General features: G+C 44.0%; 1 protein-coding gene across 1 annotated transcript in view; it reads right to left on the reverse strand.

The window, feature by feature from the left end:
• LOC134338053 (glycoprotein endo-alpha-1,2-mannosidase-like protein) overlaps window positions 1–14,772 on the reverse strand; it is a 71,042-nt gene that overhangs the window by 27,021 nt on the left and 29,249 nt on the right. Inside the window, exon 2 of the mRNA XM_063033579.1 lies at window positions 14,272–14,381. Coding sequence (XP_062889649.1) covers window positions 14,272–14,381 — 110 coding nt within the window. The remainder of the gene's footprint in view (window positions 1–14,271; window positions 14,382–14,772) is intronic.

Raw genomic sequence — 14,772 nt, forward strand, 5'->3', positions numbered from 1 at the left:
CATACACTACCTTCTGGTCTTCTGTCTGTTTTTAAATATCCTGCTACTACAGACACAGTAAGAGATTTTATTATTAAATGCTGGGTTAAATGGCTTGAAGATTTCTCTTTCCGTCTCTCCTTGAATTCTAATTTCTGATGTTTGCAATGTCAAACAATTTCTTTACACAGCAGTTTGCATAAATTTCATTATTTCTGCCACTGTAGTGCTGACTGCGTCACGGGTGAAACCTTGTAATGGGTTCAATTACTCAATTATTTATAACAGTCCTTGCATTCAATAATGTCACCAATTACACATTTAAAAGCAATTGAAACAAAGAATTTCCTTATACCTCTCAGTCATCACAGTTCAAAGTTCAAAGTAAATTTATTATTAAAATACATCTATGTCACCATATACAATCCTGAAATTCATTTTCTTGTGGGCACATTCAGTAATTCCAACAATCATAATAAAGACTACAAACAATCATTGTGCAAAAGACAACAGTCTCTACAAATACAAAAGAGAGAAAAAAAATAAACATCGAGAACTTGAGATGAAGAGTCCTTGAAAATGAGTGCAAAGGTTGTGGGAGCAGTTCAGTGATGGGGCAAGTGAAGTTATCCCCTTTGGTTCACGAGCCCGATTGCTGAGGGGTAATAACTGGTGGTGCGAGTACCTTCTTCCTGATGGCAGCAGTGAGAAGAGAGCATGGCCTGGGTAGTAGGGGTTCCTGATGATTGATGCTGCTTTCCTGCAACAGTGCTACGTCTAGATGTGCTGAATGAAGGGAAGGGTTTTACCCCTGATGGACTAGGCCGTATCCACTACATTCTGCAGGATTTTCCATTCAAGGGCATTGGTGTTTCCATACTAGGCTGTCACTGTACTCTCCAGCACACATCTAAAGACGATCGTTCAAGTATTAGCTGTCGTGCGGAATCTTCGCTCACTTCTAAGGAAGCAGAGGCACTGCCGTGCTTTCTTCGTGATTGCACTTCCGTGCTGAGCCCAGGACAGAACCTCGGAAACGATAAGACCAAGGAATGGAAAGCTGCTGACCCTCTCCAACTCCGATCCCCCAGTGAGGACTGGCTCATGGACCTCTGGTTCCCTCCTCCTCGGTCTTGCTGCCCTTGGGTGAGAGGTTGTGGTTGTGGCACCACTCAGCCAGATTTTCTGTCTCCCTCCTGTACACTGACTCATCACCACCTTTGATTTGGTCAGCAGCAGTGGTGTCATCACCAAACTTAAGTATGGCATCGGAGCTGTGCTTAGCCACACAGTCATAAGTGCAAAGCGACTAGAGCAGGGGTCGAAGCACACAGCCTTGTGGTGCACCCGTGCTGATGGAGATTGTGAAGGAGGTGTTATCGTCAATCCGAACTGACTGGGTCTGGTCGTAAGGCAACTTTCACAAATTCACTTCAGTTTTTGACCACAGAGTGTGAGAGAAAAATATGCATAAGGAGAAGAAGACTATTTATTTTCGGTTGATACTGACAAATGTGTTTGCATTTTTAAATAAATTTTTGGTAATCTGGATCTTGGATTTCTCTAGCCTATTGTTGGCTAAGATTAGGCACGGTAACCATCTCCCGGACACAGTGCTGCAGACAAAAGAACAGATTTCTGCTAAACGGGTGAAGCTCAAAGGAAGAGGATGTTGTGCAAGGTAATTGCATTTGTAAATTGCAATTCAATGACAGTCCTCCTGAATTTGATGATTGTGGGTTCAATCCCCAACCTGAGACTTCAGCACATATGCTAGTCTGACCCTCTGGCACAGTGGTAGGGAGTACTGCAGTGTTGCAAGTTCTGTCCTTGATAAAGTATTAAAACAAGGCTCCACCTACTATTTCAGGTGGATGAAACAAAACTCAGTCAGCACATTCAAGATTTTAGGAGCATTCCATTGGCTACGATGCTCATTTAAAAAAAAATCTCAACTATGCTGCCAGGAAAACAAGGGATAATTTAGTCATTATTTGCTGCGCAAGTTGATAGAGTGGTTAAGACGATATATGGTGTGTTGGCCTTCACTAATCAGGGGACTGAGTTCGAGGTAATGTTGTTGCTCTATAAAACCCTGGCTAGACAACACTTGGAGTATTGTGTTCAGTTCAGGCAGCCTCAATACAGGAAGGATATAGAAGGTTTTGGGGATGCTGTCTGGATTCCGGAGCATGCTTAATGAGGATAGATTGTGCAAGCTCGGGTTTTCTCCCCCTTGGGGCAATGGAGGATGTGAGACGACTTGATAGAGGTGTACAATATGGGGGGTGGGGGGGGGGATTGCCGACACATTTTACCCAGGGCAGAAATGGCTTATACAAGAGGGCATAGTTTTAAGGTGATTGGAGGAAGTACGGGCTGGGGGAGGGGGGGAATGTCATTTTTTCACACTGAGAATGGAATACCCTGCCAGGGGTGGTGCTAGAGGCAGATACATCAGGGCCATTTAAGAAACTCTTAGATAGACACATGGATGATAGCAAAATAGGGGTCAGAAGGGTTAGATTTATCTTAGTCATAGAAAAGTCCAGCAGAGAAACAAGCCGTTCAGCCCATCCAGTTCAGGCTGAACTATTTCAACAGCCTACTCCCATCGATCTGCACCAGCACCATAGCCCTCCATACCCCTACCAGCCGTGTACCTATCCAAACATCTCTTAAACTTAGAAATCGAGCTTGCATCCACCACGCGTGCTGGCAGCTCATTCCACACTCTCACGACCCTCTGACTGAAGCAGTTTGCCCCTCATGTTCCCCTTAAACTTTTCACCCTCCACCCTTAACCCGGGACCTCTGGTTGTAGCCCCACCCAACCTCAGTGGAAAAAAGCCTGCTTGCATTTACCCTCTCTATACTCCTCATAAATTTGTATACCTCTATCAATTCTCCTCTCAATCTTCTACATTCCAAGGAATAAAGTCCTAACCTATTCAATGTTTCCTGATAAGTTAGAGTAGTTTAAAAGATTGGCACAGCATTGTGGGCCAAAGGGACAACTGTGCTGTAATATTCTTTGATATTTATTGATTTGCACTGTGTGAACATTAGAACAGAGAAGAGTTTAGCACACAGACAGGCCATTTGGCCCACAGTGCAGTGTCAAACCAGCTGAAAAGCCAATCAAAAAACACCCAAACACTAATCCCTCCAACCTACACAATATCCATATTCCGCCATCTTCCTTTCATCCATGTGCCTATCCAAACCTCTCCTAAAAGCCTCTAATGTATTTGCCTCTACCACCATACCAGGCAGCTCATTCCAGGCATCCACGACTCTCTGGGTTAAAAAAGAAATACCCCTCTCATCCCCCTTGAACCTACCCCCCCTCACCATCAATGCACGCCCTCTAGCATCAGACATTTCAAACCTGGGAAACAGATTCTCCCTGTCCACTCCATCTATGCCTCTCGTGATCTTGTAAAACTCTTATCAGATCTCCCCTCAGAGAAAACAACCCAAGCTTATCCAGTCTCTTGTGGTAGCACAAGCCTTCTAAACCAGGCAGCACCCTGGTAAACCTCTTCTGCACCCTCTCCAATGCCACAACATCCTTCCTATAGTGGGGCGACCAGAACGGTACACAATACTCTAGGTGTGACCTAACCATAGTTTTATAAAGTTACAACATAACCCCCTGCCTTTTGAACTCAGTGCCTTAACTAATACAAGCAAGCAGTCCATAAGCCTTCTTAACCACCTTATTGACCTGTGTAACCACTTTCAAGGAGCAATGAACTTGGAATTCCCAAGATCTCTCTGCCCAGTAACACTATTCAGGACCTTTCTCTTAACAGTGTACCGTCTCCTTGCATTTTCCTTAGTGAGGTGCAACATCTCACATTTATATGTGCTAAACTCCATCAGCCATTTTTCTGCCCATATCTGCAACTGGTCGATATCATGCTTTATTCTTTTCCAGCCTTCTACACTATCCACAGCTCCACCAATCTTGGTATCATCTGCAAACTTACTAACCCAGCCATCTACATTTTCTTCCAGATCGTTTATATAACATCACAAACAGCAGAGGTCCCAGCACCGATCCTGAACTCCACTAATTACAGACCTCCAGCTCGAATGCCCCTTTAACCACTACCCTCTAATCTATGCGTAAGCCAGTTCTGAATCCAAACAGCCAATTCGCAGTGGATCCCACACATTGTAATCTTCTGGATTAGCCTCCTACGAGGGACTTCGTCAAACACCTCACCAAAATCCATGTAAGCAACATCCACTGCCCTACCCTTATCAATCTCTCTCGTCACCTTGTCAAAAAACTCAGTCAAGTTGGTAAGGCCGTGACCTGCCCTGCACAAAGCCGTGCTGTCGCTCCCTAATTAGGCCAGGGGTTTCCAAATGCTCATATACTCTATCCCTACGAATTTTCTCCAACAATTGGTGACTGTGCATCTCATAATTTAACACAGGCAGCAAAGTGCTTTGGGGTATGTCAGCGTGTTACAAATAGCACCACATAAATGCAACTTGATTGCCTGCTTAAAAGGCCATTGCTTCAACACATACTAGTCCATCTTGAGAACAGCATACAGGTATGGCTTCAACTCACTTCGGGTATGTTACACCAGGGGCTTTCCGAGGAATTGGTAAACAGTGGTGTTAAGCTCTCCCTGTGTTCTAAAAGCTGACAAATTCTAATTGCTATACACAGGAGAATAAATAAGGGTAACATACAACATAAATCAGATGTGCATGTTTCTCCCCAAAGAATTCTTATTCATTTGAGTAAGCATCAGTTTTTTTTTGTGCTCGGCTTCTTGCTGAACTGTGCACCCAGTTTCCACATCCAGCAACTACACGGCACCACCTAATTAAAATGGAGATTCAAAGTGCACTGCTGGCTCAGTTCAGAAGAGAATGGCTCAGTAAAAAAAAACACCGATTCATCAGCCAAATGAAAGCATCTTTGCTCAACTCATTCCCCGGTTGTCAGGATAATAATTAATGCAGAATGGGCAATAGGACTTGTGTTTCTGATTGCAATGCAGAAAATTAATTAGAAGCTTTAATCATTGTGCATTTTTTCCACTGAAAGGAAAATTCAGCTGGTATGCACTAAAAACAGCAAGTACTAAAGTGCTTTTCCTCTGAGGAAATAATGTAATTTTGAATGAATGAAGATGGAACAGTAGATGTAATATATGTGGATTTTAGTAAAGCATTTGATAAGGTTCCTCACAGCAGGCTCAGAAAGAGAGTAAGGAGCCATGCGATACAGGGAAACATGGCTGCATGGTTTCATAATTGGCTGACCCAAAGAAAGCAGAGGATGGTAGTAGATGGAGCATATTCTGCTTGGAAGTCAGTGACCAGCGGATCACAGGGATCTGTTCCGGACCCCTGTTCTTTGTGATTTTTATAAGTGGGTGGGTGAGTTAATAAGTTTGTCAATGACATAAAGGTTGGTGGTGTTGTGGAAAGTGTAGAAGGTTGTCGTAAATTACATTGGGACATTGATAGGGTGCAGAGCTGGGACGAGGAGTGGCAGACATGAGCTCAATCTGGGGAAGGGTGAAGATTGAACATCAAGGCAGAGTACAAGGTTAGTGGCAAGATTCCTAGCAGTGTGGAGGAACTGGGTGATCTTGGAGTCTACGTCCACCGATCCCTCGGATACCATGCCAGCTGATAGGGTGGTTGAAAAGATGCATTGTCTGTTGGCCTTTAGTAGGCAGGGGATTGAGTTCAGGAGCCATGACGTAATGTTGCAGCTCTATATAACCCTGGGTAGGGCACACTTGAGAGTATTGTGTTCGGTTTGGGTCATCTCATTATCGGAATAATGTGGAAGCTTTAGAGAGGGTGAAGAGGAGATTTACCATGATGCTGCCTGGAGTGGAGAGCATGAGTTATGAGGAAAGGTTTAGGAGCTAGGGTGTTTCCCTCTTTGGAGTGAAGGAGGATGTGAGGTGACCTGATAGAGGTGTACAAGATGATAAGAGGCATTAATAGAGAGGACAGCCAGAGCATTTGTCTCAGGGCAGAAATGAGAGGACATAATGTTAAGGTAATGGGGGAAGTATGGGGGGATGTCAGCTGTAGGTTTATTACTCAGAGGGGGGATGCGTTGCCAAGGACGGTGGCAGAGGCAGGTATATTAGGGATATTTCAGAGACTCTTAGATGGGCACATGGAGGAAAGAAAAATGGAATGTTTACCAATTCTTCTTCATTTACCCAAATGCTCAAGCCTACAGTACTGGATATCAAAAGTCAAAATCAATATTACCTTCTCTCAGGAGGCAACAAAGAAGAGAACAGAATCCAGTTACAAAAGAAAGGAGTAACTACTGTATAAATCAGACGTTTATGGGTGACAGATTTTAGGAGTTATGTCATAGTCTTGGAGAGGATGCTGAGGTGATTTAGTCAAATCAATGAGGGACTACAAACATTTGCTGATTAAACAGTTGGCATAATTTGCCTCCAGGTAAAACAGACTGAAAAGATGGTTCAGAATTTGTAAGAACTGATGAAGGATCTCGGCCCGAAGCATTGACTGTTTGTTCCCCTCCAGAAACGCTGCCTGACTTGCTAAGTTCCTCTAGCATTTTGTGTGTGTTGACATGGATTTCCAGCATATGTAGAATCTCCTGTGTATATTGTTGGGAATTATAAAAGATTCTGGTGAAGTAACCCTCCAGTAGAGAAGGCCATCTTGAGCCAGGTGACAGGTAAGGGGTATCTCTTCAATACAGCAAACTGTTCTGGAATGCTTTGCCTAAAGGGTTACAGTCATAAACTTCCAAAGTCAATAGGATAGATAATTGAAGGGGGAAATGGAGAAAGAGAGATCCAAGTGGGATTATTCGGATTGCACTTTTTGGAAGAGCTGGTAATTCAAATAAACATTCTGGACTGTTTAAACAAAGCAAATCTTTAACATAGACCCACAATACTCATCAGCTTCACTCTGTGTTCATGTCCATTATCAACACAGGCCACAAACTGCACATTCTCCTGACTTCAACTAAACAAAACCACAATTGCAAATAGGAGTAAACTCATGAACGTGTACCTCTTAGGAATCTCAAGCTCTGGCTTCCCTCCAGCTCAATGTTTCTGTGGATTCACTTTCCCTGAATGCACACAGCAGCCGATAGTGAGCTATGTGTCACAGACCCACTCACAAGATGGTTACCAAATACTCCTATGACAAAAATTGCATTGGAGTGGAAATTGCACTCATAATTGCTTTGATTAGTTTGAATTTAAGATTCTAATAAAGTCAATTTACCTAATCTTTGTATGTAAAATCTTGAATTAACCAATTAGGCAACATAATCTAGTAGTTTCTACTGCTTTAAAACCAAACAGAAGCATTTTTATGCCTAGTAATCTGAAGTAAAATCACTAGGAATATATTGAAGGTCTGCTTCTTAGTAAGGAAATGAAATTGCATTGAAAATAGACTTCGTAATTCTTGTATACCTGACAAAGGTTAAGTCTTCTCATGCCATTGAAATTGGAATGATTTTATAGTTTTAACGGGGGCATGACCAGAGAACTTCAGAATTAAATCTCAGGCTAGTTTGCCACAGTTGTTTAGGAGGTTTTGGATTTGCTTCACTTTGGTTTGAAACTTGCTAATCTTTTGGGTTGGTCTGACCAATGTTTACTGGTGTGTATGATAGTACTGATGTAAATGTATGAACCTCTCTCCTATGTTCTAAAGTAAGATTTTACAACCTATCTGTTGAGTGAGTGTAATTGCAAGGATAGAACTAATCAGCCCGGGGTGGTGTCATGAAACTAGCGCAAGCACAAGGGTTGGGAGTGCTCAAGTATAAGTATCTGTTCAGAACATGGCCCAATAGACTTCAAAAGAGAGAATGATGGACTTCTGATTGATGAGTAAAATAGAGTAAAGGTGGTAATTAGAGATGGGGCAGACCAGCCAGAGTGTGTCTGAGTGGCTGGCAGTGAATTGCTCATCCTTGAAGCCACAAAAGGCGGGATCTCCCTGTGGCTACTCATTTCAATTAATTTTTCCGTTCCCATTCTGACATGTCTGTCCCTGGCCTCCTCTACTACCATAATGAGGCCAAACTCATATTCCATCAGGGTAACCTCCAAACCGATGGCGAGAACATTGATTTCTCCATTTTCTGGCAATCTCTCCCCCCTCCCACACCCCATCCTTTTCCATTCCCCATTCTGGATACCCTCTTACCCTTCCCTTATTTTCATCTGCTCCTTACCTCCCTCTGATGCCCCTATTCCTTCACTTTCTTCTATCGTCTACTGTCCACTTCTGTGAGAACCCCACTTTTTCAGCCCTTTACCTCTTCCACCTATCACCTCCCAGCTTCTTGCTTCAACCCGCCTCCCCCACCCACCCACCTTCCCCCTCAGCCGGTTTCAGCTGTCGCTCTCCTTCCTCTCCCCACCACCTTATTTTGGCTCTATCCCCTTCCTGATGAAGGGTTTTGGACCGAAATGTTGACTGTTTATTCCGCTCCACAGATGTCGCCAATTGGCAGTGTTCTTCCACCATTTTTTATTATTTATTACTTATTTATTGAGATACAGAATGGAATAGGCCCCTTCTAGCCCTTCGAGCTGTGTCACTCAGCAATCCCCCAATTTAGTCCAAGCCTAATCTCAGGACAATTTACAAAGACCAATTAGCTACCCACAGATATGTCTTTGGACTGTGGGAGGGAACCAGAGCACCCAGAGAAAACCCACGCGGTCACAAGGAGCGCGTGCAAACTCCTTACAGGCAGCGGCGGCAATTGAACCCTGGTCGACGGTACTGTGAAGCATTGTGCTAACCACTACGCCACTGTGCTGCCCCTTATTGTGTGTGCTGATTGGTCCTTTACCCATGTTGTGAAGCAAATTCCATCCATCCTGTGTGCTCTTCAAGCTAACTATCCAACTGCATTCTGCTTCCCCTCAATAATTCTGAATGACTATGTACCCACCGGATTGTTGAGAACATTCATTATTCTTTAAATAAACAGATTATTCTAAAAATTTTCATTAAATTTTTATTTCCCTTCTCACTAATGCCTCACCTTTGGGGATCTTTCTAATCACTGCATGCGCTCCGAAGCATGAAGATTATAAATAGTGGCGATGACATATTTGCACACTATGGTAACCTTGGAAACTCTATACCCAATTCACACATCAAAACAACGATGGATTAAACCAAAGGAAAATAATTGGAGCGATTGACTTAAATGATATGTACAAATCAGATGCAAGGTGAGCGGTGATGGCAAGTGTAATTGGTGATGAAGAAAACATCACAATCCAAGATGTCAAGTAAGAATTATCGAGGTAATTTCTAAGTGATAGTGAGAAAGGAAGCAATAAAAGAAGAAAGGACGGGAAGTGTAGAATCCTACTGTACGGACAAAACTGTGCTGGCCTTTTGTAGAAGTATTCTCTGAGGTAACTCTTTAATCCCGTGTATCGTTCGCAACTCCATTTGTTATCTGTTGTATGTTCAAGAATAAATGCCTAGACACTAGACCACACTGTTTTCTTACAGCACCTCCTAATGTACAATCGATATATTCTAGAGAGAATTGTGTTTGTGAAGATGTATTTATTGTTCAGGCGTATAGCACAATAACAGCCCCTTCCCGCCCATCCATCCCAGACTGACCAATTAACCTATTAACCCGCATGTCTTTGGAATATGGGTGCACCCAGGAGCAATGGGGATGGAACTGGACTCTCTGACGGTGGTGTCTGAAAAGAGGATGCTGTCCAAGTTGCATGCCATCTTGGACAATGTCTCCCATCCACTACATAATGTACTGGTTGGGCACAGGAGTACATTCAGCCAGAGACTCATTCCACTGAGATGCAACACAGAGCGTCATAGGAAGTCATTCCTGCCTGTGGCCATCAAACTTTACAACTCCTCCTTTGGAGGGTCAGACTCCCTGAGCCAATAAGCTGGTCCTGGACTTATTCTTTGGCATAATTTACATATTACTATTTAACTATTTGTGGTCTTATTACTATTTAATTATTTATGGAGCAACTGTAACAAAAAACAATTTCCCCCAGGATCAATAAAGTATGACTATGACTAACCCACATTTATATATTCAGAGGAATAATGTATAAACTCCTTATAGATGATACAGGGAACTGAACCCAAGCTGGCATTGTAATTGCACTGCACTAAGCACTACACTCCCAGGCCATGCACAATTCTGGATATCATTCTGCCCATTACATCCAGAAATATTCAGAAACACAGTCGACTCTAGAGTATATTGATCTTGCACTGGATTTTTCTCATCGGGATCCATGCCACTGCAGTTAATGCTTTTCCAGTGCCAGGCACGCTTCTAATGAGTTCAATTGTCAATCTTCTGGAGATGACAACTGTCTGGTCATCTCACGGCACTGTCCGCTGAGTTCTACATAAAGGGAATATAAATATGCCAAGTGGCTCAGAACAGGGCGGGTGTTAAACCTCACTGGAGACTGCACACACGCCCCTCAAAGTACTCAGTCTTTTTGTAAAGATTATTGGTGCAGGAACGGAGTGGACCCTCTGCCCGTGGAGGGGAGGGCCCCATTATCTGCCTGCTGCCCAGCCGAATCCCACCCCCTGCCTAGTTGGCTATCACCCTATTCCTGGCAGTATCTGCCTCAGTGGAAGGTATGAATTATAAATCCTTTACATTATACATTGATAGGTTTCATCTGTGCATGGAAGGGGTAGGCAAGAAGGGGTGCGGTTTGTGTACTGTGCCATGGTGAATTATCGCTATGAGGCTACAGACCCTGGTTTCTAGAATATTTTGCTGTGATGCAAGCATGCTTCCTATATGTCATATTATTCAATTTTTTCATCTATTTTCCATAATTAACTTGCTGTCTGTATTTTATGCCTTCGGTAAGACTGCCCTGTACCTGTCGATATCACCCCTCTAATACTCAGTACTGAGGGGAGGGAGGGGAACGTCGACTCAGAGCATGAGAGGCCTGCGTCGGGCATTTTCATGCCTTACAAGGCGCAGACTGGAAGTCTGTGTGGGGCGCCACTCCTCACACAGACTAGAGCAATGTGTGATTAAGTGCCTTGCTCAAGGGCACAAACACGCTGCCACAGCTGAGGCTCGAACTAGCGATCTTGATGTAACTAGATGAATGCCTTAACCACTTGGCTACGTGCTCAATACTGAGACATGAGTACTTCACACACAACCTTCCCCTCCAATCCAAAGAACTGGAGCTTTGTCACCTCTCCTTCATTTAACTTAGTGGTCATGTTGACTTATTTCCAATTCCATCCCGTGACAATGCTTTTGTGAGGAATCTCATCAACATTTATTCTGAAAATACGTGTTGGTCCCGTCCAAAGCAATTACCTTTAATCAGAAGAATTGCTCACTTCCTTAATAGCTGATTCTATTTGTCAAAACATCGAGCCAACTTACCTTTAGACAATTTAATATGAGCTGCCCTTCACTAATGCATGCATTTTGAATGCTCATTAATTTCAAATTACAAATCCCAAGAATTTCCCACCTACTCATATTAAACTAACAGTTTACAGTTTTCTGTAAATCCTTTCCTCCCTTCCTGATCAGAGGTGTCATATTAACTACCCACATCATTTGCATATCTTATAAAGACATTATGATTATTGCCTCAATTAATCACCTACATAATTTGCATATTTTAGGAATATATTACGGATAGAGCCTCTGATATCTCGTTATTGATCTTCCTTCAGGAGCTTAGAATCTAGGGAATCAATCTTGGTAAATTGGCCCATCGTAAGCTCTACGACTCATTTCTGCGCCAGATTCATTTCTACTAGTGTCTCCCTCCAATCTTATCCTACATTACACCCACACAAACCCTTTCCTATATCCTTTATAAACATTTGACAAGCTTTTCTTTTCTGTAATTCAGATTTTCCCTCTATAATACTACTTTCCCCCTCTATAATTCATTTCTTGCCTTATCCTGAGTCATTCAGCCTTTAGTCAAGATGGTACCTGTGCCATCCATTAGTTTGTGGGTAATCAATTCCTTTGTGGGTATGTCACATAACATCTGGGTGTGTGACAATGGCGAACAGAACCACAGTAACACATTCACCAGCTTTGCAGCATGCATCTAACCACAAAAGCTACCATAAAAATTATTCTGCACATCCTATTACTTAAATCATACCATTTTGCATATGAAAGCTAAATAATAAACCTTGTGCAGCCAGTGTCTGCAGGAGCTCTCGTGCTTATGGCTTATTCATTCCATTCATGCAAGCTCTCTGAGCACCCGTGTCTGCCCTTCTGCATTTAAAAAGCGCTCAGCCAACGGCGGCAGCGTGGAAGGCCGCTGGCTTTCAGCAGATGGTCTCGGAGGTCGAGTCGAAGCACGACTCGCGGGCTGAGCGGCAGATTTTGACAGGTTAGCATCCAAGGTAGGAACCTGTGCTGATCGGCAGTTAACAGGGACACTGGTGCAGAGGTATGAGACTCTGTGATCGATTTGTGCCTGGACAGCAGGAACGAGTTCCAGGGAACCACAGCCAGCTCCTGGCCTGCACCAACAGCCACACGCTTTTGGCAGTCTGTCACGCCACACTGGTGGGTAAGGCGAGTGGCTACGTCACTTCAGAGGCTGGGTGACTTTGGCTTGTGCGGCAGTTGAAGCTGCCACATTGCCCATTGGTCGCTCGTGATTCTCAGTGGCTGAACGGTGCCCCCGACTCTGATCCCCCTGTGACTGGATGGACTTTAGATTCTCCTCAAGAACAGTAAAAAAAAATCCTACTTTCTGCAACCTTCATCAAAACCTCCATATCTTGGAGCCTGAGGTACAGCGTGGAAAGTGAACCTTCTGGGCCATCAAGTCCGTGCCAACCATCAAGCATCCCATTTTTAATCCGCCCACATTCTCATTAATTCCCCTAGATGCGACCACACTCGGAGCGCTTCACAGTGCCTAATCAACCTCCCAACCTGCACATCTTTGGGGTGTAGGAGAAACCTACGCAGACAGGGGAGAAAATGCAAATTCCACCCAGACAGCACCCAAGGTGCATAACTGAAATTCGATCTCTGGTGGTGTGAGATTACGGCGCCTACTAGCTGTGTCATCGTGCATCCTGCGGTCCATTATTTTGCTATCCCTTACTGTTTCCTAGGTCAGATTGTTTGTAGAACAAATGCCAACATATCCTCCGACCATCATGCTCATTATATGAAGGAGGTGGAAGTTTTAGAGAAAGTGCAGGGGAGATTTACTAGGAAGCTGCCTGGACTAGAGAGCATTTCTTATGAGGATAGGTTGAGCCAGCTTTTAGTCTTTGGAGTGAAGGAGGTTGAGAGATGAAATGATAGAAGTGTACAAGATGGTAAGATGCATAGTTTGAGTGGACAGCCAAAGACTTTTCCCAGGGTGGAACTGGCTAATATGAGGGAGGAAAGTGAAGGAAAGATGTCAGAGGTTAAGTTTTTTTACACGGAGATTGTTGGGTGCATGAAACGCACTGCCGGGGTGGTGACAGAGGCAGATTCATTTGGGACTTTTAAGGAACTCTTAGATAGGCACATGGATGATCGAAAAATATATGTGAAAGGGAATGGTTAGATTGATCTTAGAGTAGCTTAAAACGTCAGCATAACACTGTGGGCTAAAGGGCCTGTCCAGTAGTGTTCTGAGTTCCCTTTTCTTACATCAGCCATTAACTTACACTGGTTCTGCTTCATTGTTTTGCTTGGATTTTGGTAAAACCTAATTCCAGCAAACCTTTCTTATATCCCTTTTTTACTTCTCCATTCCACCTGATAAATTCCAGGAATTTTCATTGAGAGTGTGAGAGAGACAGAGAGAGAGAGGGAGAGGGAGAGGGAGAGAGAGGGAGAGGGAGAGGGAGAGGGAGAGGGAGAGGGAGAGGGAGAGGGAGAGGGAGAGGGAGAGGGAGAGGGAGGGGGAGAGGGAGAGGGAGAGGGAGAGGGAGAGGGAGAGGGAGAGGGAGAGGGAGAGGGAGAGGAAGAGGGAGAGGGGGAGAGGAGGAGAGAGGGAGAGAGGGAGGGGGGAGAGAGAGAGAGGGGGAGAGAGCAAGGAGGAGAGGGGGGGAGAGGGGGAGGGAGGGGGAGGGGGAGAGAGGAGGGAGAGGGGGAGAGAGGAGGGAGAGGGGGAGAGAGAGAGAGGGGAGGGAGAGAGTGGGGGAAAGGGGAGGGGGAGAGACAGAGTAGAGAGAGGGGTAGAGACAGAGGGGTAGCGAGAGAGGGGGAGAAAAAAAAACACGGATTACCTTTAAGCTGTATCTTTCCGCAGCATCCAGTATGGCAGGTACTAGGTCATCCACAGGCTCACTGTAGTCATCTTCTAATCCGGAAGGATACCAGGACAATACTAATACCCCTGGAATCGGATGAGAGGAAATATACTGATGATGTCACTGAAATTAACTTATTTATTAAACAATATCTAATGATCATATATAACACACACAAAATGCTGGAAGAACTCAGCAGGCCAGGCAGCATCTATGGAAAAGGGTAAACAGTCGACGTTCTGGGCTGAGACCCTTCATCAGGACTGCCCAAATTGTCGACTGTTTACTCTTTTCCATAGAAAATGAGTAACTCTTTTCCACCTGGCCTGGTGCTTTCCTCCAGCATTTTGTGTGTGTTGCTTAGATTTCCAGCATCTGAAGATGTTCTGTTGTTTCTAATGATCATAGGATCTTTTGGTGTAGGGTTGATTATATATAGTTCAGTTTACAGAACATGACAATATTAATCCAGAGGAG

This window comes from Mobula hypostoma, chromosome 26 (assembly GCF_963921235.1).
Source record: "Mobula hypostoma chromosome 26, sMobHyp1.1, whole genome shotgun sequence".
NCBI lineage: Eukaryota > Metazoa > Chordata > Chondrichthyes > Myliobatiformes > Myliobatidae > Mobula > Mobula hypostoma.